We start from the raw sequence: 27547 nt of genomic DNA on the forward strand, positions 1-27547 counted from the left end.
CCCACTACCCTGCTCCTTGCAGGTTTCTTCAGGACCAGCTCCCTACTGCCACAGCCCCTGGCCACAGCAGCAAGAAGCTAGTCCCTCCCCCGTTATTGATAATACAGGGAACTATTTTATTACTTGAAGATTTCCATAAGTCTGAATCTTCAGGTATTGTAGATCAAGTTTGTCCCCACTTAATTGTTCTTTTTATAAGCTTGAGCTACAATAAAGTGGGGCTGAGTATAATAAAGGATATTTATAGCTAATGGGAGCTCGACTTGTAAAAGTCACTGAGGAGCGGTAATCGAGTCCACTTTGTTGTGAGACTAACCCAATTAGATATGTGAGGATAGATTTTCTTGATCCTTTGACCCTGAATTAAATACAGGTGTCTAGTATGGTAAAAATTCATAAACTGTCATGGTATTCTCATTTCTTAGATGAACATTTACATGTGAGGGATTTTTAATATTGAAATTCATATTAGGATATATTCCTTTATGAAATGTAAAAGATCCAGACTTTTCTGGTTTTGAGTAACTTAGTACTAAGAAATATTTGGTAAGAAGCCTCTGAAATATTTATTATACCGATCTTTATTGTTGGTAAACTTTTTGCTTATTTAAATGCATATTGTGAAAATAATATTTTTCTTTGACTAAAATTAGGAAGAAATAGAACCATTTCCAGAAGAAAGGGAGAGCTTTCTTCAGCAGTTATACAAATTTATGGAAGATAGAGGTGAGCATTTTCTTCATTCATTCTTAATATAGGAAGTCTGTAGATAACTAAATAGTTATGTAGTCTGTAGATAACTAATATTTTAAAAACAGAAATTTCGATCATTAAACTCATGTTACTGGTGTTTCTGGCTTTTTTTATTAGAGACATAATTTACACATATCAGTTTAGGTATATAGCCTGATTAAGTATTTGTATAATGCTATCATTTTCATAGCTAGTATCACCAGTACTGGACAGAATGTTTGTTATATATTAGGTGGAATGGTGAATTGGACAGTATTTTGTATTGTGCTTATCTCTTCCACCATTCTTGAGACCCCAAAGAACCCTATTACATGCAGAACAGTAGCAGAGTGAGAATTACAGTACTGTTTATTGGTACCTACACAGATGGCTCTTGTTAAGGTATCATCCAAAATTATCATTTTATCTTTTTATAAAATAATATAAATATGTATTATCTAGGATTTCTGTATTTAACAGATTATTTAACATATATACCACACATTTATGAGATGAGCCAAAATCTTATGACCTAGCCATAGAACTAAGAAAAGAATTAAATCATCCATAGTAAGTCAGAAATAGAAAAGAGTGAAAGTATCAAGATGAACTCTGATTTTATTTATTGAATTTGACTAATGCTGTAATAAAAAGGGCAAAGATTGTGGCTGGAGTGATAGTACAGGGCATTTGCTTTGCATAAGGCTAACCAGGGTTCTGTCTCCAGTATCCCATATGGTTCCCTGAGCCCACCAGGAGTCATCCTTGAGTACAGAACTAGGAGTTACCCTTTGAGCACTGCCTGGAGTGATCTCAACCCTCCCCTATGCCCCAATCCCTATACAGGACAAAGATTGGGAAAAAGAATTATACTGCAGTTACTATGGCTCTGGAACTCTTGTGTGTCTGCTCTTAAGATTATAGTTTCTTTTTTCTTGGGAAGTTGCTGGAAAGTGTATAAGGGATCGTGAAAAGCTTTCTAGTTTGAGGAAAATAATAAAATAAATGATATTTGGAAAGTGCCACTATACTGGAATTGATTTTTTTTATATCTTTAACTTGCAGAGCCAGGGTGTGCTATCAGGTGTGACCCCAGAAAAGCAAAACAAAACCAGACAACTTGTTTTGAGGCACTTGACCTTTAATTGTTTCAATAGTTACTTCATTTGTGCAAATCTGGTTTCCATAATTTCTAACAAATGTGTGTTTCTTTTTAAATTTTACTTCAGTATTTTATCTAGAAAAAGTAATCATAAATTTTCAGATTTGAAATTCATATGAGAAAAAAATTAATGAAACAGACCTTATTGTTTTTTGTTTTGGGCCACATCCAGCAGTGGTTAAGGTTTACTTCTGGCTCTGTACTCAGGAATTACTCCTGGCCGTTCTTGAGGTACCATATGTGGTATTGGGGATTGAACCCAGGCTGACCAAGTACAAGGTAGAAACAGCACTCTTTGTTTTGTTCCCATTTTTTCTTTGTTTGTTTTGATTTTGTTTTGGGCCACACACAGTGATGATCAGGGGTTACTTCTTTCGCACTCAGGAATTACTCCTGGCAGTACTTAGGGGATCATATAGGATGCTGGAATCAAATACAGGTTTGCCTCATACAAGGCAAGTGCCCTATTGGCTGTACTATTGCTTCTGCCCCCAACTCCCCTCCCAGAATGTTTTTGATTGGGGCCAGAGAAATTATAGAGCTGTTAAAACCTGTGCCTTACATACCACTGACCTGGATTTGATTCCTGGTACTACATAAGATCCCTTGAGCACTGCAAGAAAATATTCCTGAGCACAAAGTCAAGTATGTAACTGTAAGGTATTGTCTAAGGTCCCTCCTTCCTCCCAAAGTGATTGTTTTGATCAACAAAGGATTTAAAAAATTTCATTTATCAGGCTGGAGCGATAGCACAGCGGGGAGGATGTTTGCCTTGCACGAGGCTGACCCAGGTCCGATTCCCAGCATTCCATGTGGTCCCCCGAGCACCACCAGGAGTAATTCCTGAGCGTAGAGCCAGGAGTAACTCCTGTGCATTGCCGGGTGTGACCCAAAAAAAGCAAAAAAATTTTCACATATATGCTATATATTTGGTGGTGCTTCATGGTTCTAATTTATTTTGTATTTAAAAGGTACACCTATCAACAAACGACCTGTACTTGGATATCGAAATTTGAATCTCTTTAAGTTATTCAGACTGGTACATAAACTTGGAGGATTTGATAATGTAAGTATTATTGTAAAAAGTGAAATGTTTTTCATTAATATTTTATCATCTAAAAATTAACTATTAGCAAAATGAAAATAGAAAAGAAAATGGAAAGAAATTTGAAACAGGAAGAGTTTCTTCTAACGCCTTAAAATTTTTAAAATGAACTTCATGATTAACTATTAGTTTTTGAAACTTCCACAGATTACCTGGCATATTTGCATCATTGCATAACCATATTGGTAAAAATTCCATGTCACCTGCCTAAGACTGAAAGTTCCCAATACTCAAACCTGCACACGGGTATACATTCATTCACACATACACATGCATATCTTTGTGTGATCTGAAGAAATTATCTTAAGATTACCATGACATATAATGCACAATTACTTAGGAATTTTCTCAAAAATGTATTTTCTATACAATAAGTGTTTTTACTGGGGTCCATAGAATGATTTTGGTGTATTAACTTGAAAGGTTTTTGGTCTTTTTTCGGGGGAACAGTATGGGATGAAGTCTCCCTAGACATATTCTCTCTAGACCACTTAGCAGGTGCCGCTCAAACTAGCAGTATTCATGGCCACTAGGGTCATAAAATTATGACATAAACCAAATTTTTGACTTTATACTTTAATTTATACATTAAAGAGATTGATATTTTCACTACAGAGACTGAGCCTATAAACATTTTTATGTATACATATATATGTGCCAAATTTTTATTGTATTCCTATCTTTCAGTTTAAGAGTTTTCATTTCCGTTTCATTCTTTAGATTGAAAGTGGAGCTGTTTGGAAACAGGTCTACCAAGATCTTGGAATCCCTGTCTTAAATTCAGCTGCAGGATACAATGTTAAATGTGCTTATAAAAAGTAAGTTACTGTAGTCATAATGTGTTCAATATTTTATTTATAAGAAGCAAATTGGAACTTATGTATAACAGGGTAATATTTTTACAAAAACGGTAAGAAATTTTTACTGCAGTAGTCAGTATATAATAGTTTTATAGATAATATTCCATTAACACTTGATCTATGAGAGATTCTGTATAGAAATTTCTTGTGGCTAAGTAAATTTAAAAAGTTCTTTGAAAGGTTAAGATGCCAGAGTTTTATTTATTTATTTATTTGTTTATTTATTTTTATTCTATTTAGTTACTATTTCTCTAGATTTGGGGGCCACACACCTGACTGTGCTCAGGATTTACTCCTGGCTCTGTCCTCAGTGATCACTCCTGATGCCGTAGTTTGTTTTGTTTTTTTTCTTTTTGGGTCACACCCGGCCATGCACAGGGGTTACTCCTCGCTCTTCACTCAGGAATTACTACTGGTGGTGCTCAGGGACCATATGGGATGCTGGGAATCAAACCCGGGTCGACCCGGCCGCGTGCAAGGCAAACACCCTACCAGCTGTGCTATCACTCCAGCCCCCTGATGCCATAGTTTCAAGTCAAGTAAACCCAAGTTTGAGTCCTTATTTTCCCAGTAATTCTTTAAAGCCTCAGTGTCTTCAGTTATAAATGTGATAATCCTACGTTCCTTATAGGATTACTCTAATGTTTAAATGAGGTCTTACATGTACCAAAATTTAGATCTCAAGTACTGGCAAACAATGCTCAATAATTTGATGCTATTTTTAGTGCTTTTAATAGCTACTATTATTAAAACTCTTCATATAACTCTTGTATTTAAGATATCAGCATAGTTTTTTAAAATTAAAATGTTTTTCTTTGAAAATGTTTCTGTTTAACCTAATTAGAGAGAGAGAACAAAAGGGAATACCCTGCCACAGTGGCAGGGGAGGGTGGGGGAGATGGGATTGGGTGGGTGGGAGGGATGCTGGGTTTATTTGTGGTGGAGAATGGGCACTGGTGAAGGTATGGGTTCTCGAATTTTGTATGAGGGAAACATGAGCACGAAAATGTATAAATCTGTAACTGTACCCTCACTGTGACTCACTAATAAATAAATTAAAGAAATAAAGAAAATGTTTCTGTTTAGGTTTTAAAAGATTGAGAAGAACTGAACTAGGATAAACTAAAACATTGATATGGCTCACTAAGAATTAAAAAACAAACAAATTTACAAACCATAACTCTCTGATATTATTCTGAAAAGTTCCCCAAATGTAATTTCTCTTCATGTTTCCAGATACTTATATGGTTTTGAAGAGTACTGTAGATCAGCCAATATTGAATTTCAGATGGCATTACCAGAGAAAGTTGTTAACAAGCCATCTAAGGAGTGTGAAAATGTAAAAGAAATAAAAGTTAAGGAAGAAAATGAATCAGAGATCAAAGAAATAAAGATTGAAGAAGAGGAGAACACAGTCTCAAAAGAGGAGAAGTCTAATAGTGATGATAATGAAAGAAAAGAAAATATTAAACCCTCTATGGTAAATCAGTTTTTAGTCTTAGCTGCTTCGGTACATTTTCTACATCCTTTATAATAGTTCACTTATTTTATTATTTTATGATTTGTTGTTCATTTCTTTATTAGATGCTTTTTAAATTTAAATTTACTATTTAGAATAGCTGTTAACCTAGTATTTTTAGGGATAGCAGGGGTTTTTATTTTGGACGATGGGGCGCGGGGAGGGGGGTCCTGCAAGGATCCTGGGATTACCTGCTCAAGGACTCCAGGGCCAAGTCTAGTGGTGCCGAGAAGCCTATTGTAGGACTGCACCCTGCAGTGCTCAGAGAACCACTAGGTGCCTGAGGATGGCTGCATGCAGGGCATTCTTTCTGCTAGTACTGATTAGTACCTACTGTGGGTAACAGTTAAGACATGGATATAAGTTGACAATTTTTACTTTTGTTAGTTTAGATCCTCTGATCTTTTTCTAGGGAAGTAAAAAGAACTTACTAGAATCTATGCCTAAACAGTCTGATCAGGAAAAAGAAGTTAACATGAAAAATCCGGAAGAAAATGAAAATCTGCAAGACAAAGATGATGAGACAACTAGGGTAGATGAACCTCTCAACATAAAGGTAGAAGCTGAGGAAGAAAAAGCAAAATCTGGGTAAGAAATATGTTTTTGGTTAAGATGCATTTTACTAAATGAATTCTTGTGTTTGCTCCTTTTTATAGTAGGGTATGTATAAATCTAAATTTGATGAAGTGTAGAATACTGAGTGCTTTGGATTTAAGTAAATTGCCCTTTTTCCTTCAGAGACCCTACTAATATAAATTTGTTGCAGTGATCTTACTTTGATCTATTTTTCTTGCTCTCATCATGGAAATTTATAGTTTTGAGCCAGAGAAAAGAACTACTTATTGAATTAAGCTCTGGTGAATAACCAGATTAATATATATTTGGCTTCTTCCAGTATTTTGTAAGTGGTATGTTGGGTGTAGGTTTTGAGAGTTGTATTTGTTTCTTTAGCAAAATCTGAGAATGGAAAAAATAGTATCAATTAGATTTTTAAAGACCAGAGTTATGTTGTATTTTATGAGACTATAGCATGTATTTGTTTTGGTCTGTTTGGAATTATGGGTTTTATGTATTGCCATTGGCCTCTGAATTTTATAGATTATTGATGTGTAAAACTCAGAATATCCATTGTTAGTGATCCATATAAAATAAGTACAAGCCAGTACAGTCAAGTTTTATAGTAGTATTTTTCTGAATTTTGGCTTCATCATGCAGGCAAGCAGCAAAGAGGAAAATATGCTTAGATGAGTAGTCAAAGGTGTGTTTATTCCCTTTTGTTTACATCTGTGTGTACAAATGTATATCCCAAATACTTTTTACTGTTTGAGAAACTTTCAAGTTTAGTAAATATTCAGCACTTATGAAATCTTACATAGTGTCCTGATGTCTTTATATAGTGTTTTGGTCACAGTATGCAGGTAATCATGGAAGAAAAACCTGAGATAATACAGTAAATGTGTTTGTTCATTATACCCATTTATTTTCATGTTCTTATGCTTGTATGTTTGAAATGTTCCTTGATGCAACATTAGACTACTTCAATTTAAGAAACTTGATTAGGATTCAGCTTTTTTGTCTAAATATTTGATTTTTAAATTTTCAGATATTTCTGGCACATCTACTTTCTGGAAGGCACTATGATGAGGCTGTAATTTCTTTTTGCTACTAAGTTTATAGTATAAAGTAAATTTTGTTGATTTTATTCCTTTAATTATTAAGTTATATGTATTTTTAAATTTATTATATTTATAAATGTATCATACCCATAACTTGAAACTTTTCTGGTGTACTGCCTTAATTTGTAGATATTCTTTGGAAGTTTTATATGTTTGGGATATCCAAAATTAACTTCTGCATTTTATCAGATAAGTGCAATTGAAAATGTAACTAGCTAGTGTAAAGAATTTTGTGTTCTTCTATAGCCCAGTTATAGGAGATAAAATAATTTATATAACATGTCTTGTTTCAGTGCCAGGGCCAAACAATTAGATCTTGTTTCATTGTTAAGAGTATGGCATCAAGCTTAAAAATCGTGGTATTTATCTCAAATGAAAAATCTTTGCTGCAATATTTGGTTTCCTAAAATGTAGTTCTCTGGAAGATAACATAACGTGTCTGTTGTATTGTACATCAGCTTAATTTATATAGTTTTTCAAAAGAGAACAAAATGAGCAAAATGAATGGGGGGGGGGAAGAGAGAGAGAGAGAGAGAGAGAGAGAGAGAGAGAGAGACTGTGTGTGCATTGCACATCCGCTTTTTTTTTTTATCTTTTATGCTTGTTGTATTTTTTACATTTAAAGGTTATCTTTCTTGGCATTCTGTGTTCTGTCTGATTTAGTTCATTTGCCTCTGATTTTATCTGTATGTTCTTCGGAAGAGAGTTGGAATATTTTCTTTGGTTGATAGCTAGTGATTATGTTGTTTGCTTCTTTATACTTCATTTTTAAGTGGGTTTCATATTTGTGCCTGAGGTTGATATTAAATACAACTTTTTATCATGTTTATTTATCTGGATATTAGATTTTTGTTCCTGATTAAATGAAAGTTTGCCCTCACTACTCCTGCTACATAGAATTATGCTTGGTATCATTTGAATTTACTAGCTGTATTTTTTAGTGCATTATATAAGTTTAGAAATTACTTTTCTTTAAAAAGTTTTTACTATTAATCTCTTTCTCTTATATATGATGATTCTGAGGTGCATAACTCTTTTATTCTGCCCATTAGAATATACTTTCTTTCCTTCTTGACAATAAGTTTATGATTTTGACTATACTTTTAAAAAGTCTTAACTATTTCATTTACATAATGCTAATTTTTAAATGGTTAATTTTATCATCTGTAGCACCCTTTCTGATAGTTCCTTAACTATTTTAGCATTACTGATAAATATTTATTCATTATGAAATTATCTAGTGTGTTTTCAATAGGTTCCTTTTCTTTCTTACTTTTTGTTTGTTTTTGGGTCAGAAAACTATAAAAGCACTGCACCAGGCAGTGCCTGGGGATACTCCAATGCTCCAATACTCCAGGTTGTGTTCTTGGTTGTTGCTTGGGGGACCTCGTGGTGCCGGGGATTGATTCAGTGTTGGCCACATTGAAGGCAAGTGCCTTAATCCCTGTACTATATCTCTGGTCTCTGAAAATTCATGTTTTCTGAAAATATCAGATTGTAGCTGGTTTTATTTAGGTTTTAATTTTTGAGGACGTATTCATTTGTATGTAAATTAGACTTTGAAATAGAAATAATTGAGAATCTTTGTAAACTTTGTGTGATGTATTTCAGAAATAATTGGCACCTTTGGTACATTTGTGAACTTATACTTAATTCTACCAGTCTATTAGACTCTCCCTTTCATCACTTCCACCCATCTATATATAATGGGAAAGAGGGGGATTTTAAAAAGCACTATAGTACTGCTTTGTATTACTGATTTTTTTGGTTGCTATATCAATGCATGATGGGAATGATAGAAAAAGTATGTTATTTTTAAAAAGACTGTATAAAAATGTAAAAATGGTATTACTAGAGGGAGGCTTTTTCTGTTAACATTTTATCCATTAACTTTAAAGCTTAATTTGTTAGCTGTGTTGGCTCTGTTTTTATATTTACTCATTTGTTAGATGTATAATGATTCGTTATTTTAGGGAGAAAACCATTGTAATAGTATAGACATATTGCAGAGCAGATTAAAATCAAATGTAGTTGAGAAATTTATATTGAAGTTAATTTTTATAAGCCTAGTGCTTGAAATGATTGTAATTTATTATTTTCTCTAACTTGAATATAAATTTGTAACTAATATAAAATAAATATGAATGCTCTATTTTAGAAAATACATGAATTGGGAAGGTCAGGAGTGTTGCTTCTAGAATGATTTTCATAATTTTGTATTATTTGTAATTGGCCTCATATACTCACTTCTCATTCTTTTTTAATTTCAAATTTGAGAGGACTGGTAGCAGGTAATTTTCAATAAATTTGTAACAAAAATAGCTAAAGTAATAACTTGATTTGATATTGATGTTAGAATATTTTTATGTAAGGTAAAATAGTTTTACTTATAATATTTGTAATTTTGGTTAGAGTAACTTTAAACTAGTCATTGGATAGTAAAGCATTTCATTTTAAAACTAAGGCTAAAAGTTTTGAGTGAAAAATAATTTTATAGTCAGAATGGCTATGAAGTTGTAATGATTTTGTTTGTGTCAACTGAGATGTAAAACATTTTTATAATAAAACATGAGAAAATTGTTAGTCAATCATAGTAGTTTCTTGCTATTCAGCATGACATATGTTCTTCTGGCTGTTGGAAATTTTCCTTTAATGCACTTACTTTCCAGTCTTCATTTCTCTAAATGTATCTTTCTGTAACCATGGTCATCTTATACAGTTTTAGTTTTTAATACTAAATTGAAACTCAGAGAATTTCTTACACATGGAAACTGCTGTTCCCGGAACAATCACAGCCACAATTTTTATCAATATATGTGGTTTGGAACTGAAAAGCTTATGAAGTGTCTTTTATTAACTGCAATTTTTTAAACCTTTCAAGAGATGAAACGAATAAAGAGGAAGATGAAGATGATGAAGAAGCAGAAGAGGAGGAGGAGGAGGAAGAGGAGGATGAAGATGATGATGACAACAATGAGGAAGAGGAGTTTGAATGCTATCCGCCAGGCATGAAAGTCCAAGTGCGGTATGGACGAGGGAAAAATCAAAAAATGTATGAAGCTAGTATTAAAGATTCTGATGTCGAAGGTGGAGAGGTCCTTTACTTGGTGCATTACTGCGGATGGAATGTGAGGTAACTTGAGTTTTAGCTAGTGATTACTACCTAAACACACTTACAAAATAATTTTCTATATTAAAATTTAATTTATGAATTATAGACTTGTTAGTATTCTAATTGAGTCATAGTACCATATAAAAAATATGTAGTTTTTAGCATGTACATGCCTCACTTAGTGACTTCCTATTTCCTGTTTAAAATAGAGATCTCCTTAGTTTCCAGAAAACTGAAGTCTAGTGATTGAATTTTTTGTATCACTGATAGATTTATAGAGGCAACATTATTGGTGAAATGATAGAAAAGGTTTATAAAAAGGTAAAAAGAGTTGAGCTTCTTGATGTCTACAAGCCGATTATTTGGCTTCTTGGTCTCTTGTATTTTCTGCTACCTTGTCGCATTGCCTCTTCTTTGTAATCTTCTTAAGCCATCATATTTCTTTTCTTCAGTAGGCAGCAATTTTTAAGTGTGATTTCTCAAGAGTCTTGACCTATTTTAAGAAAGTCTTACCTTCTCATTAACAACTCCTGCATTATAATCTTGTTCAGAAGTCTCAGGTGGTTATAAGTCCAAAACAGTATGACTAAAATATAGTTTACTTTCTGACTGGAAGAATTGAGAACTGAAGGCAAAACTGTAGTTTGTTTTTATGTATATTCAGTGATTTAGGATACGGGATTTTTTTTTTAAAACAAGTTTCTTTTTTTTTTTTTTCAGAGAAATTTTGTATTTGAATTTTAGCTGAACTGGCAGATCATTTTTGAAACAGATAATTTAGATATCTGTTTAAATTTTTTTGATTTGGAATATATGATACTGTATTTGAATAGATATTCTATATATTATAGCCTATGATATGGTTGAAATTCTTGAAAAGTTTACCATTAAAGTGGTGGTTTTATAGTATGCCTAGTTTGTGCCTAGTTTCTTTTAAGAAAGACTGCAGTTCTCATGCTTTAAATTCTATTGAGATTGGAATGTTATTAAGAGAACATCTAAAATTGTCTTAAATTTGCTATTTCTTAAAAGTACATTTTAGCTAGCAGTTTAAGTTGTAAGGCGATGTTGAGTTTTGTTTGAACTCATTCTATATTTCTTACCACTCAAGAAGATTAACTAAGTTTTAAATTTAAGAATACTGGTTCATGTCAGGTTTGGATAGGGTAGTTATCCTGAAGTATAAGGTTTTCCAGATACTGCTTTTAAATCTTGTTCCTGTGTAATTATTCTTTTGGCTCTTGGTTCTTGTGCTGCCTCTCTAGTGCATGATTTATTTATTTATTTTTTACTTGAAGGGTTGGCTATTAATGATAGTGCTCAGAGGAAGGTTCTTGATACCTGATTAGTTGCTATAAAAATATTTGCTTGGTCTTTGACATTCATTTGCTAAGTAATAATCCTAAAGATAGATAAGTAGTCATATCATCTTTTACCTCTCCCATTTATTCTTTCTGTTAATTGTTCTAGACTTATAGTAAGGCAGTTTTCCCATTCTGTGACTAGTGGATAGAACTTGCCCACTATAACTTTTCCCTGCAATTAGAGCTTGATTATTTTGTACTCATTGTCTCATTAAACAGAAGAGGCTCTTAGTAGGTATAAAAATTGAGACACCAAATTACTCTTCAAGTTAGATATTTTTGTATTATTCAGTGAAGATTCAATAAGGTTAGAATGAATAATACCATCCCAAGAACACTTGATTTTAGAGGGTAGAAAGAATGTCTAGAGTTTACCTTTGAAATTAATAGGTTGAGTAGAGTAGGGAAGATTTTTACAGTGAAATATTTAAGTTTAAATAAAATAGACCAGGAAAATGAGACCTAGTTCATCAAGACTTGCTTGTGTTACTGAAAAGGATGCCATCTACTCCTCACAAGTCAAGCTTTTATATAAGAACTTTCACAAAAGAAGAAAACTTAACCATCTTGATGAAGACATAGGGTGGATCTCTGCACGTTCCAGCATCATAGAGAAAACAACTACTTCAGTAAATTAAACAGTTAATGTTCTAGTAGTCAACAAAACAATATTCCCATTTTCCTCTGCAATAATGATGAATCGTGTTACTGATGAATAAGCAGTAATTAAGATCTTTACTGTTCCTTCATGTGTGAAGCTAACCTAAAGAGGACTACGACGTATCCTTGTCAGCTCTCCAACTATGTACTATTGTTGTAGGAGACCATGTGCTTGATCTATAAATTTATAATTAAGAGATGTAAAATTAGAAATGAAGATTTATACATGAAAGTTTATAAAAATAGTTTTGTCTTCAGTGCTGTTATTAATTGCAGTAGCATTTTAGAAAATTTTCTATGGAGCCATTTTTGTGAGTGTTTGATCTGAAACATCCTAGTATGGAATTTCAAATACATCAGTATTTGATCAATGTTGACCCACTATTCAGTTTGGCTTTCAGTAATCAAGGAGCTTGGAGTTGGACTAAAGTTTTTAAAAATTTATATTGAGGCCTACTAATTGAGTTAAATTGTTCCCTGAGGTACAAGAGACACTAGAGTTTCAACTAAGATGTCTGTATGGTTGGGGGTTAAGGACTAACCTCCCCAGTGCTGTTCATTATTCAAATGTTTTCTTTATTTGACAAATAAAAAGTTTATCATCTATGTGCCAAAAACCATCTAAGGAATTATCCTGTCCAGGGAATTACCCTACCACCAGCATTTACAACCCATTCATTGTTCCATCCCTTATTTTTTTGTGTGTGTGTTGGACTTCAAACCTAGGACCTCACACATGGAAAACACAGTATTCTACTTTTGAGTGATATGCCTGACCCTTGCTTTTACATCAGTCACTTGTTAATAGTCACTTTATTTTTACCTCCCAGCCTTTTCTGATCCTCTTAATGGCTTTGCAGTATTACCAAGTAGTATTTCCTAATAAAATCATAAGAAGGGTGGGAAAGATGGGTGTTCAGGAGTGGGATATGGCTCAAAGGGCTGGAATGAGTGTTTACTTTGCAGGGAGAAACCTTGAGCTCAGTCTCTGGCACTACATGATCTGTAGTGTCACAAAACAAGAGCGCCTGTGCAGCTGATCCTGACTACAGGAAAGCAAACAACCTCACTGACTTGTTCTTGTTTTAAATTCATGATTGTGAACTTCAAGTGGGCTAAAGTAGGATTACTTGCCTACTTTCTTAAAATACTATTTTACTCTGTGTTTTTCCTCCTTGTATCCTCCACTTCTGTCCCTCTTAACTAGTGACCTTGCTTGTCAAATCGAACACATGAAACAAAATAATTTCAGCAGACTTCCACTAGATCCATCTCTGTACCTGTTGCCACATTCTCTGCCTTTCTGTTTTTGGCCATAGGTCAACAAGCATGATATTATCAAAAGCCTCTTTCCTATATCTTGATCTGTTACTTTCCTTCTGTGGCAATTGATCGAGTTGACTTATCCTTCCATTTAACTTTTCACCTCAGTCTCAGCTGTTGGAGCTGAACTATTTTTATCTTGAGTCCTAATTTGAGTTGCTTTTATAATAATAAATTTTTCTAAATTGTATTTTGGTACCAAAGGGATATGGAATAGAGCTTTTACCTAAGACTTTGAGTAACTTCTTTTTCTTATTCAAATTTCTGTCAGCAGAACCAGAATACAGGTTTCTCTTGGTATATGGTGTCTGGAGATGCTGTTATCATTATATTTATTATTATTCAGGGTTTGGGGTGCTCAGGGACTACTCCTGGCTCTGTTCAGGGGGTCACTCTGATGGTGTTCAAGGGAACCATATGCCATGCCATGTGTTAGCCACATGCGAGGAAACTATTTCTCAGACTCCACCATTACTTTTATATGGAAAAATATTCCTTATGTGTTCCTAGATGCACAAAGTAACCTGCCAAATCATATCATATAGGAATATTCTGCTTTCAGATTCTAGGGAAAACCTGTACTTTCACTAAAACGGTTCATTTGAGTTTATAACAAAAATTTTACAGTTCCATTTTTATTGTTTCTATCCTTTACCATATTTAGAACAGTGCGTACTTGATCATTTGCTGAATACTGTATGAATATTAAACAACATGTGGCCTCTTTTGGTTACGACCACATCCAAACATCCAACAGTGCTCGGAGACCACGCAACTCCAGCTTGGAAAGTGATGCAGGCCAGCAAACACACTTTATGCCATTTCTCTAGCTGTACACTGACCCTTTTGGCAACAAAATGGACGTAGAGCAAAACATTAAATCCAAATAAAAGGGACTGGTTTGTAAAAAGTCATCCTTATACAGAGTAGAGAAAATAATGGGCAGTTGGGATAGATGATGTATCTGACTCTATTGAAATTTTTAAGTTTTTTCTATATTGTGAAACCATTATGTTACTGAGAAATTGTCAATCTGTGTTTCATAGACACTAGACCATTGTGTATTCATGAGTTCCAATTTCTCTCTATCCTTGCCAACAATTGTTTAAAAAAGAAAGTAAAACTAAAATATTTATTATAGTTAATCTAGTATTTAGAAGTGGTATCAGTGTGTTTTGTTGGGGGGGGGGAGAGAACCACGCCAACTGTGCTTAGTGCTTACTCCTGCCTTTGCAATTAGGGATCATTCCTGGTGATTTAGGGGACCATATGGATGTCCTACCCACTTGTACAATCTCTCTGGCCCTCAGTGTGATTTTGATTTGCATTTTTCAAACAATGTGATACTGAGTATTTCATGTACTTACTGGACATTTATTTGTATATTGACTTTGGGGAGAAAATGTCTATTCAAACACTTCTGCCATTTTTAATTTTTGTTGTTATTATAGGAACTCTTTATATGTCCCCATGCTATTTCTTTGTATTTGATTTGCAACTATTTCTCTTATTCTCTAAAACCAAAGCATTGTCTTTTCAAGTCCATTTATTAAGTATTTTTCTTTGTTCATTGTGATTTTGATTTTGATGTTGTCTTAGAAAACCTTTTCAAATCAAAGGTAATTTAATTAATTAATATTTTAATAGAATTTTATATTTTTAACTACTCTTGTTATTTTAATATATTTACTATATTTACTTCATTGGTTCATGTGACTCTGTTAGTCAATTTTTTAAAATGTAACCAGCCGTACTTGTACTTGAGGGCCACCAGAGGTGTATCCAACAACATAAGGGATGCCTTGGACTGAACTCAGGATCTCACAAATGCATGTGCTGTATCACTGATTTACCTCCCTATCCTCAGTAGTCAAAATTTTTAGGACTACCTTGGGTCATAACCCATCTTCTCACTAGCTACAATGAAATGGAGAGTGTGTGAGACTGGAATCAATCTGATTATAAATGTCTATATTCAATTACCTTTTAATTCTGCATTTCCCATTTTCCCTTTTGAAATTCACTTTCTGGCTTAATACCTCTATTCTTTCCCTCTTTATATATTTTTTATTTTTAATTTTTTTTATTCTTGGGTCACACCCGGCAATCCACAGGGATTACTCCTGGCTCTGTGCTCAGGAATCACCCCTGGCGGTGTTCAGGGGACCATATGGGATGCTGGGAATTGAACCCGGGTCGGCCTCGTGCAAGGTGAACGCCTTAACCGCTGTGCTATTGCTCCAGCCCCGCTTTCCCTCTTTTTAAATAAAAAAAGCATGTTTGCTTTTTTTTTCCTTTTACTGTGAAGATCACTGCCATATTAGAAATACAAAGATTTTTTCATTTCTATGCTTTCAACTAATGGTCATAGAGAAATAAGATACTCCAGAAAATCTCTTTATTTAAGGCCAGTTGATAATAGTTTTTAGGTAAATTTCTCGGCACTTAGTGGGAAGAAAGAGAACATTACACAAATCTGGTTCATCAAATCTCCCTGTACCCTTTGCATTCCCCTTCTCCTGTATGCCATTTTTTCTTTGCATGATACCTCTGTATTGTCATCTCCAAGTACTTGGCCACAACAAACCCTTATGTTACAGTCTCTAGCCTATTTGTGTTTATGATATATAGATTATATTAGAATTAAAAGGTACTATGGCATCCAAAGGGTTCTGTTATGGCTTGTGAAAAATTCTTCTGTAGCATGCAAGTGCTTTGTATCACAGTTCTGTGTGTTTTAAAGAGAAATTTTAAAAAAGCTTGTAAGTGGTGAATAAAGTATACGTAAGACAGTTTGAGGGTGCAGAGATAATGAGGTTAAAGTACTTGTTTTGCACTTGAGCTTCTGGACAAGGCCCTGCCTTTAGTCCTGCAGTTGCTCTAGGACCGGGCCCTGGGATGGGGGGAGGTAGGGATTCCAGGCTGTGCTGTGCCCTTCAGCAGTGTACAGACACTGGCTTAGAACTGCTGTTTTGCATGTGACTGACCCCCTCTTCAGTCCCCCACATTTCTCCTGGATACCACCAAGAGGAATTCTTGAGCATAGAGCCTGAAGTAGCTTAATAAACCCTGAGCACCACCAGGTATGGCTCAAACCCCTTCAAAAGAGAGGAGTAGGGGCTGGAGCAATAGCACAGCGGGTAGGGCGTTTGCCTTGCAGGCGGCCGACCTGGGTTCAATTCCCAGCATCCCATATGGTCCCCTGAGCACCGCCAGGGGTAATTCCTGAGTGCAGAGCCAGGAGTGACCCCTGTGCATCGCCGGGTGTGACCCAAAAAGCAAAAATAATAATAATAATAATAAAATAAAAAAGAGGAGTAGGAGGAACTTGACTGTAGTTTTTATTTTGTTGTTTTGGGATTTGAGGTTATACCCTGGTGCTGAGGGGCCATTTGTGATGCTGTGGATTGAGCCCAGGTCAGTGTCAAGAAAAGTAGTGCCCGATCTACCATAGGGTCTCTCTAGCCCCAATCTGGGGGCTGGGGGGAGAGAGAAATTAAAAATAAAGAGGAAAAAAGATTAATAAGCTATTTTGCCCCCCCAAAAAGGACTTTTTTTCTTCTTTGACTTTTCTTCTTTCCTTTTTGTTGTTTTGGATTGGTTATTTTCCCCCTTCATTTCATTTTGTGAAGGGACCACAATACTCAAAGTTATTCATAGTTGGATTTTTAGACATATAAAGTTCTGTCACTGATCGTTGTCACCAAGTTTATCTTACTTCCACCAGTGTTACCAGGTACCCTCTCTCATCCCCACCCCAGCCTGCCATATCTGCATGCGCCTTTTTAAGTTTGTTTATTTAAGTTTTGGTCTCATAATTTCAGTGTTGTTGACTCCGTGGTTTGGGTTATTTAACATGATTATTCTTTATTTTATTTTTTTAAATTAAATATCCGTGCGATAGACCATTGCAAAGCCTTTCATAATTGGGTTTCAGTCATACAATGATCCAGCACCCATCCCTTCACTAGTGTACATTTCCCACCACCAATGTCCCATTTTCTACCACCATCCTCCAACACCCCCCGCCCTTACCCCAGCCTTCTTCTATGGGAGGCACTTTAGTTCTTCCTCTCTCTTTTTCTTTTTAACACTTATTCTTTAACACCATCAATGTACATTGACTCTTGCCCCCTGCTACTTCTTGTCTGTCATATCTTATCCCACCTCCACTCATTAGCTTTCCTTCTCTTTCCTACCTGTACTTTGAGACCAAGGGTGATCTAGAACCCTCTCCCACCCCACCCTTACTTAAATCATTGCATTTCCTCATCCAGTTAAATATAAGTGATACCATCCTGTGTTTATCCTTCTTAAGGCTTACTACATTTAACATACTTTCCAATTCCATCCATATTGTGCAAATTACATGATTTTATCATTCCTTACTGCTGCATTGTATTCTTTGTGTGTATATATGCACACATCTTTGTGATCCACTGATCTGTTGTTGGACATCTGGGTAGATTCTAAATCTTGGCTATTCTACTGAGCCCTGTAATGAATAATAGTGTGCATAAATTATTTTGAATAAATAAAGCAAATGCCCCCCTCACTGTACTGTATCTCAGCCACTTGGATTATTCTCTTCAGAGTGTTTATTACTAAACTGGACCTGTTCTATTAAGTATTATAGATTGTTGGGCATATATAATGTAAACTTAGACCTGTTCCACTTGGTAATTTTATAGGTTGGCAGGTACCTCAGTGTATTTGTATGAATGCACAAATGCTAATTCTGTATATTCATCAAATATCAAAACAAATTTTTAAAGTAATTGGCATGGGGGGAGGACACCCAGTAGTGCTCAGGAAGTACTCCTGGCATGTTGCTGAGGCATTGCTTCTGGCTGTGCTTGAGCCCAGAACCATACCCTGTGGTGCTGTTGAGGCAAGGTAGAGGTTGGACTGGAGGTTGTTTTTGAAGTTACTGTCTGCATCACAATATACAGTGCTCTCTCACAGTTGTTAAATCTTTGCAATAGTCTCTACAGTCAACCTGGTAACCGACCTGCATGATATTGTTCTTTAATATTACATATTACCTCTGCTTACAGATCTGAATGATTGGTTCATTTTAAAGTTAACTTCTCTAGGGCATCTTACTGGAAGGAATAATTGATACAGCATTTTTTTGGTTGTTTGAATCAATTTGGTATAATCATGTTCCTAAAATATTGCTCTTCTTTATTATGATGAATGCCATTTCTGTGTTTGTGGAAAAAATAGTGTTACATGAGGAAAAACAATATTTGTAGCATGCTTAAAATTGCATTTTTTTAGTGACATATTTTTGTTTTATATTAAGTATATGACTAAAAGTATTATGTTTACAGGGGTATTTCTTGAAATTTCAGATATTCTCAATCTAAAAATACAAGTGTACATTTAGATTATTAAAGAAACCTCACAAAGTTGGTATCAGTAAAATTGTTCATAACATTTAAAAATTAATAGCTAATAAACTGCTGTATTTTTCCTTCCGTATTTTCTTACTCATTTGAAGTGGCCAGATGGGGCAGGGGAGATGGTTCAAAGACTTGAGCACATGGTTTGCACACGGGAGACTCAAGTTTAATCCCTAGTATACCATGGTCTCCTTAGCACTGCCAGCGCAGCCCATGTACATCACACTGGGCATAGACCATGAGCACATGTGTATGGAACAAACCTCAAAATTAATAAAGTGGAAACATTTCTTCCCTTGTTAAGATACTTGATAAATGTGAGGATTTTAAGAGCTTCATTAGGGGGTCAGCATTAAAGGACCTGCCATGCAAGTATGAGGAGATGAGTTTTGTTTCTGGTGCTACCTGATTGAATGGATTCGATTCAAGGAGCACTACCATTGAAAGTATGCAAGCACAGCAACCGAGTGTGTAACTCGTCACTCATCACGCAGAGAGCTTAGGGAAGGGAAGGGAAGAATATTAATTTAGCTACATGACAAAGATTAGTTATTTGTGTATAGTTGGGGAAGATACAAAATATGTGTCATCCAGCAATTGTTAAATGAACTCATTATAGAGAATATAATTGACTTGGTAGATTTAGTTATGTTCATTGTTTTGTAATAATTTAAAAAATTTTGAATATAATCAGTTCGGTTTTATTCTGCATATAATTATTTTTAAGCTAATTTTGTATTTTGGGTATATCTTATAATGCTAATATTTCTTTGAAAGGGACTTAGGTGGATTTAGGAATTGGTCGGTACTGATGTGAACACTGTAACTGTTTGTGTATTTTATCTACTTAACTAACATTCTTTTCCAGTTTTATTAGTATTAGATGATTCCTAGATGAGTTGCCAACACATTCATAATAAATCATAAAGTTTTTTTTTTAGAACTGAGCTTTTCTCTGGTGAGAGCAAGTATGTAATGGTCTCTGAATGGTTCTTTTAGATTACGTAAATACTTAATACATTTCAAAAATTGAAACATTTGTGACTTTTTTTATGGAAAGTCCAGAGGTTTGTATTGTCACTCTATAATTGCTGTTTTATGTTGTCTTCTCTATTAAGTTATAAGCTCCTGAGATAAGGAGCTATTTACATTTATTGCTGAATCTAAGTGCTTAGTACAGAGCCTGTCATAATAGGTACATAAGAAGTATTTGTCGAAAGAGTAAGCCTCTCATATATTTCTAGTCATGTACTTTAGTTTTTTATGTTAGAGATTATCTGGTTCAGCTCTTTTATTTGTATAAGTCAGGGCACAGATCAAGTGATATTAGTAAAATCAAAATGAAACTGGACTCCATCTTATGGACTGTTGATTTGGGTGGGGACACAAGATTATGAATTTTTTATATAAATTTATTGCTCTTCCTTTTCTTTGAAAAGTATTGGTAAATTCGAACACTGGAATAATATTTTAATTAGTAGTTATATATGAAAGAAAAAATGTTCTATTTTTAAAATGCAGTCATCTGTTGCAGCTATCAGTTTCTTTATTTTTAATTTTTGTTTGGGGGCTGTACCCTGCTGAGCTCAGGGTTTACTATTAGCTCTGTACTCTGGTATATTTCTGATGAGTCTTGGGGGAACCATATGGGATGTGGGGGATTGAACCTTAGTTGGCCATGTTCAAGGCAAGTAAGTGTCCAGCCCGCTATGCTATCTCTTTGACCCCTGTCACTTTGTTTTCTGATCATCTTTTTTTCCTTGCAAGGTTAATCACAGAATGAAAGTGCTATTTTGAACTTTATTAAAATGTGGGTCAGGGGTGGGAGGAGTGAGCCATACCCAGCAGTGCTCCAGAGCTACTTACTCCTGGCTCTGCACTCAAGTGTTACTCTTGATGGTGCTAAAAGAACAATATGATGCAGAGATTGAGCCAGTGTCAGTGTGCAAGGCAGATGACTACAGTATCTCTCTGGCTCCTTGTTTTGAAGTTATTTGCTATTAATCTTTGATCAGTTATCTTAATCTATTTGGTAAGAAATTTGAAAAAAAATTCCCATCACCAAAAATTTTCTAATTTTTTCCTCATCATCCTGAGTTGGTTCATACCACACATTTTTAGTGACTTTTTTTTTCAGTTGATCTGTTACTGTGAATGAGACTTGGCATGGCATATATGATAGGTAATCCATTTCTGTTTCCTGTATCCGTACAATATATATTGGTAAAACTAATGCTTGCAAGGTCAGTTTGCTTCCATGTTTTATTTTCCTAGATGTGTAAAGCGTATTCTCATTCTATTTTGAGGTGAGGGTGGGCACACCCAATGGTGCTCAGGACTTACTGCTGACTCTGTGCATAGGGATCACTCCTGGCATGCGTAGGGACCATATGTGGTGCCAGGGATTAAACCTGAGTCAGCTGTGTGCAAGGCAAGCACCCAGCCCACTGTAATATCTCCCTGGCCTTAAAATCTATTACTATACGTCTTATATTTTATACAAAGCAAAAATCTAATTAAGAAAATAAAAAGACTGAAAATAGTATCAGAACAAATACCAGAACAACTACCTGAACAAACTAAAAGCACTGAGAAAGTGGAAGAAGTTTAAAAGTTCTAACATTAGCTGATATTTATAGAGCTGTGTTACCATATAATTGCATCGTGGTAAGGATAGCTAAAGAGTTTTGTTATCTGCTTAATCAATACTCTTTCTTTATTCCATACATTATAATTGGGTGGCAGAAAACGTAGTCACCATGTAGTGTTCTACAGCTCATTCTACTTCTACATTCTACAGCTCAGGCAGTGGGCTTCAACCTCTATCTTACTGAATATGTTTGTGTATACTTTGTATATTCTTTATATATTCTTTCTAACTCCATTATTCCTAAGATAATTTAAACAGCATGTTTCCTCTGTATATAATTGATTTCTATTCAAATAGCAGAAGTAGTTGGAGCAACTTTTAATAGCTCACATTCAACTTGGCTAAGGATGGAGATATTTTTGGTTGATTTTTCACCTTTGCCTCAATTTTTGTAAGGATCTAAATTGCTTTCTTAAGTACCATGAGTGCAATTTCCAGTACTGATGGAGAAAAGCAAAGGAGTATAGCTGCATAGATTGTGCTGCTGTGCCAGTATAAATACCAAAAAGTATTTAAAACTTTTTGAGGTGCTTATATATTTAATTCCTAAAAAGCCAAATAGGATGTACAATCTTTATACAGAATAAACTGTCTGTTGTTGCAAATTATGTGAGCAGAACCATATACTTGAGATTATTTTAAGACAGTTAGAACTTTTCTATTCCTTCCTCATCTCTGATTATCACTGTGGCCTTCATCAGCTTTCACCAGATACAAACATAACCCTTTTCCTGGGATTGAACTCAGTTTTTCTGTACCAAATTTGTACCAGCACTGGTACTCTGCCTGGGAGTTGTCATGTTAAGGTTCATGCTAAGTCAGTGGTATACTAGGTAATAATCAGGCCATTTACTTCCTGAATTAGGGCTTTTATTCATTACCTCTAGTAATATACTTTAATTTAGAAGTTCTTTTTTGATTCATGTTCTGTAGTGGTCTTCCTCAACTCAGGCCAACTAGCCCCCAGTGGGCCCTTATGATATTACAGATGAAAATTATATAAAAGGGAGAGAGAATGATCTGAGACTAGAAGGCCCACAGCAGAAAAGCAGAGATGGAAGCGGGGCTATGGTCAGAAAAGGTTTGAGAAATACTGTTCTCGAGTTGAAAATGTCACTGATATTTTCACAATCAGTTTATAAAACTTTCAATGTAAAAGATTATTCATTTTTATATTTTTCCAGCTGAGTTATTTGTTTGTTGGTTTTGTTTTGTTTATATTCGGGCCATACTTAGTGATGCTCAGGTGTTATCCCTGGCGATGCAGTCAGGAATCACTCCTGGTAGTGCTCAGGACCATATGGGGTGCCAGGGGTTCAAACCTGGATTGGCAGCATACAAGACTAGTGCCTTACCGCACAGTATTATTGCTCTGGCCCTGCCAGGTCAGTTTTATAAATATAAATCATTGTACCTTTTTTTGATTAAACAAATAACTGTTGTACTCATAGTAAATTATACCATCAAAATCATGTAGATGGTCAACATTGGAGTGGAGATGCCATCATGAACTGCCTGCTCTCAGCTTTGGGTACATATGGGAAGCATTTTAGCATGCTGAAAAACTTGACATTGTAATGATATTTTTAGTATTGTATGTTAAAATATTTTTTCTAGACAATTTTACATTGTGCATAATTATAACACTATGCTTTTTAAAAATCATACAGTGTTATTTGAAACTGGTGTGTATTAACTGCCCAATGGTCTGTAGGAAAAATTGATAATTGCTGCTTAACAACAAAATGAAGTAAATTTAAGAATTATAGAATGTAATATGATTTCTCTTAACAGTTACTGTACATACTTAATTTCTCTTCAGTGTACAAAGTAGGGAGTTTTAATTTTGGAGTTCAGAGATCTTGCTTTTTTAATTTTGACTCAGCCAATAGCTGACATTCTGTCCTTGGACAAGTCAGTTCATCTTTACTTTGAGCCTGGGTAACTTTATTCATCAAACCTGGAAGTTGAATTAAAGGATATCCAAGGTCCTTTCCAATTCTAAAAGATTATAATTTTTTTTAATTGGTGGTTACTTCTGTGGTATGGTATATGCTTGAATATTTATATTAATTTTCTTTAATTTTAGATATGATGAATGGATTAAAGCAGATAAAATAGTAAGACCTGCTGATAAAAATGTGCCCAAAATAAAACACCGGAAGAAAATAAAGGTAAATGCTTATTTGGCTATAAGTCATAGCTCTTAATTAAAGACATTTTCACCCTAATATGTGAATTTTAGTATTCATAGAGTTAGAAAATTTTGTCAGTTTTTAAAAAATGTAAACTGATTTTGAAGACTTTTTTGGTTCCAACATTGTCTAAAGCCAACTAACCTTATTTCACTTAATCATTTCAAACTCTTTTACTTCCTCTGGTATCTAGGAGTTATAAACACATGTGGGGGCCATGCGTTATTATAATAACTGTGTGAACTACTTAGACGAAGAAAAGGAGGTGTTTGTAGGCAAAAGACTCCCTGTCTGCAACTTTTCATAATTTTTTTCTGAATAAATATGTAGTGTTTTAGAAGATCTTCACAAGACCCCTATGTACTACATAGATTTCAGGATGATCTGTTAATGAGCTCCAATGGAAATTAATTTTATTTTCATGTACCATTATTCTTACTCATATTGTAATTTGCAAATATCTTATTAGGAAATAGACTATTAACAGAATTTTAGAATATTTTTATTCTTAATGGCTTTATGTTTTGACTAGTATATAAGTTGGGTTTCGTAATTTTTCTGGAATTTAGTTGTCTTAGTCAAAGGAAGGAGCGATATACCTTAATAGAAATCATGCTATATTTAGCATTGTTAATAGTTACTAGAATTTGGTATGTATGAAGTTAACATAATCTGGGTCACACTTGATTTTTGAAGGAAATTTTGCAGTAGTATTTCTAAGGTAGGGATGGAAAAAGCAATATTAAAATATAAAATTGTGGGACCACAGCGATAGTACAGCGAGTAGGGTATTTGCCTTGCAAATACATGGCTGACCTGATCTCCACCTTTCCATGTGCCCTCCAAGCAGAAACACAAACAAAAGACTAAGCTGGGCGATGGGGACCGAGCTCAGCATGTGATAATACTTGGTTTCCTTGTGAGAGGCCCTAGATTGTATTCCTAACACCACAAAAAGAGAGAGAATACTTAGGAAGCCACTATTTTAATATATTGTAGTATATAACTTTAGTGTTCAGTTAGTTTTTAGCAGTCACTGTCACTGTCATCCCTTGCTCGTTGATTTGCTCGAGCGGGTACCAGTAATGCCTCCAGTTTTAGACTTGTTGTTACTGTTTTTGGCATATCGAATACGCCACGGGTAGCTTGTCAGGCTCTGCTGTGTGAGAGATGCTCTTGTTAGCTTGCCGGGCTCTCCAAGAGGGGCGGAAGAATCGAACCCAGGTCAGCTGCGTGCAAGGCAAACGCCCTACCGCTGTGCTATCGCTGCAGCCCAGTTTTTAGCAGTATTATAAATATATAATTTATGATAAATTATGACTAACAAGAAACTTTTTCCCCCTTGACCTAGCATAAATTAGATAAGGAAAAAGACAAAGATGAAAAGTATTCTCCTAAAAGCTGTAAACTTCGGCGCTTGTCAAAACCACCATTTCAGACTACTCCATCTCCGGAAATGGTATCCAAACTGGATCTTACTGATGCCAAGATCTCTGAAACAGCTCATATTAAATCTATAGAAATCACTTCTATCCTTAATGGACTTCAAGGTAAATATAACAAGCATCCCTTCGCATACAAGCATTTGGATTTTCTTTTTGTAAATTAAATTCTATAGAGATAATTCAGTTGGGGGCCTAAGAGATAGCTCAAGAACTGTGTGCGTTCTTTTCATGCGGGAGGCCTACATTTGATTCCTATCTCCAAGTTGTCCTTAGAGCACTTACTACAAAGCCTGAAGTAGCCCCCTAAGCACCTCTCGTTGTGAATGCATCCTCACTAAAAAGGAAAAAAATAAAACAAAACCAAAAACCAAATGTCTGGCAAATGTATGATTCAGGTAGTAGGATATATTCTTTACATGTGTGAGGTCCTGGATTAGATCCCCTGCGCTCTGTACTTTAATTTAGAAACTCATATCTTTCTGTTGCGAGTGGTTTTCTTTTGTTGAGAGTGCTCCCCAAGTGGCCTCCCAAACATTGCTTTATAAAAGGCCATTCCTAGCAGTGCTTTTCTTGGGTATGTTGACCTGACAGTTCAGTGCTCATTCCAGCAATGTAGTACTTCTTGAACTAGTCATTCTGGGTCCATCTGAACTCTAGTAAGAGGATGTGGTACATGAGATTGTTTCCTGCTTCATATTTTAGTGTATTTTTTATTTGCTTTTTTATTTTATATCAACATTGTGTGTTCTGCACTATACACAGTATGCTTTTATTCCTTTTGTCTCTTTTTGGTTTTCTTTTATTTTGGGACCACACCAGTGGTGCTCAGGGGTTATTTGACTCTACACTCAGGAATTACTTGTGGTGGGTTCAGGGAACCATATGGGTTGCTGGGGATTAAACCCAGATTTACCACAGGTAAGTGCCCTACCTAATTATCTCTCTGGTCCTCTCTTTGTCCTTTTCCTTGTTTTTTTAGAAATTTCACCTTCAGGGGCTGGAGCAATAGCACAGCGGGTAGGGTGTTTGCCTTACACGCGGCCGACCGGGGTTCGATTTCCAGCATCCCATATGGTTCCCTGTGCATTGCCAGGTGTGACCCAAAAAGCAAAAAAAAAAAAAAAAGAAAAGAAATTTCACCTTCAGTAGCTGGAGAGATAGTACAACTGGTAGTGATCTTGTCTTGCATATGGCCAACTCAGTTTGATTCCAGGCACCCCGTATGGTCTCTTGAGCTTCACCAGAAGTGAACCCTAAGCTAGGATTAAAAGCTAGGATTAAGTCCTGAGCATCACCAGGTGTGCCACCCCTCCCTCTCCCCCCCCCCCCACACATACACACAGGAAGCTATTTCAATTTTATCTTTCATTTCCTAGTATTCTGTTTTATTCCCTTCCTTTGCTAGTATTGTAATTGCTTACATACTACACTGCAGCACTCCGGGATTTGCACACTTAATTTTGGCACTGAGGATTTATCAGCGGATCCTATGATCACATGGTACTGTGGAATGATACTTGAAATTGGAACTCAAATGTTTCCATGGATGTTTTATCACTGAGCCATAATTATGGATGAATTCTTTTACTATTTTATGTTCTACTATAATGGTTATTGACTTCTGGAACGCTTTCACTTTTCAAGAGCTTTGCATAATTTTTGAACCCCACTGTCAGATCTTTTTTTTTCTTTTTGTGTTAGATTTGTGTGTGTGTGTGTGTGTGTGTGAGAGAGAGAGAGAGAGAGAGAGAGAGAGAGAGAGAGAGAGAGAGAGAGAGAGAGAGAGGAGAGAGAGAGGAGAAAGAGAGAGAGAAAGAGACATGCCCATGGCTTAGTATTGGCCCTGTGCTCAGAGAACCATGTGAAATGCCAGGAATTGAACCTGGGTGGGCCACATGCAAGGCAAACTGTCACTCTGGCCCCAGATCCTTTTTCTTAGACAGATAATTCCAAAGAGAAGAATCCTTTAATCTCTTCCCTGTTGCAAACAGTTCAGCAGTGAGCACCATACTGCCATATGATTTAACATTTCCAATGTTCTCTTTTTTATGCTTGCTCTTTTTCTGTTAATTTTGTTTTATTTTTGGCTATAGATCAAATTCAGGGTCCTTAGATATTTCCACTTAAAAATGATTGTTGCTGGGGGTCAGAAAGATTGTACTGCATTCCATGTGTTACCCCACACCTTCCTGGAGTGATCCTTGAGCACAGAGCCAGGGGTCAGCCCTGAGCAGGGCCACGTATGACCCAAAAAACCAGCTTCCACCTCCAAGTTTTCTAAAAATATTGTTGCTATAAATTAATAGATACATAATTACGCGTGTGTGTGAAGAAAA

At 35.3% G+C, this 27547-nt stretch overlaps 1 protein-coding gene across 4 annotated transcripts in view; it reads left to right on the top strand.

Annotated features, from left to right (window-relative positions):
* ARID4B (AT-rich interaction domain 4B) overlaps positions 1 to 27547 on the top strand; it is a 143220-nt gene that overhangs the window by 93700 nt on the left and 21973 nt on the right. For 2 of the 4 annotated variants that reach the window (XM_055146801.1, XM_055146802.1), the window contains exons 12-19: positions 654 to 726; positions 2866 to 2960; positions 3720 to 3817; positions 5096 to 5339; positions 5791 to 5966; positions 9936 to 10187; positions 23661 to 23745; positions 25118 to 25316. In XM_055146801.1, coding sequence (XP_055002776.1) covers positions 654 to 726; positions 2866 to 2960; positions 3720 to 3817; positions 5096 to 5339; positions 5791 to 5966; positions 9936 to 10187; positions 23661 to 23745; positions 25118 to 25316 — 1222 coding nt within the window. The remainder of the gene's footprint in view (positions 1 to 653; positions 727 to 2865; positions 2961 to 3719; positions 3818 to 5095; positions 5340 to 5790; positions 5967 to 9935; positions 10188 to 23660; positions 23746 to 25117; positions 25317 to 27547) is intronic. The other 2 variants (XM_055146803.1, XM_055146804.1) reach the window with 2 other exon arrangements.

Source organism: Sorex araneus, chromosome 9, assembly GCF_027595985.1.
Source record: "Sorex araneus isolate mSorAra2 chromosome 9, mSorAra2.pri, whole genome shotgun sequence".
In the NCBI taxonomy this organism is placed as follows: Eukaryota; Metazoa; Chordata; class Mammalia; order Eulipotyphla; family Soricidae; genus Sorex; species Sorex araneus.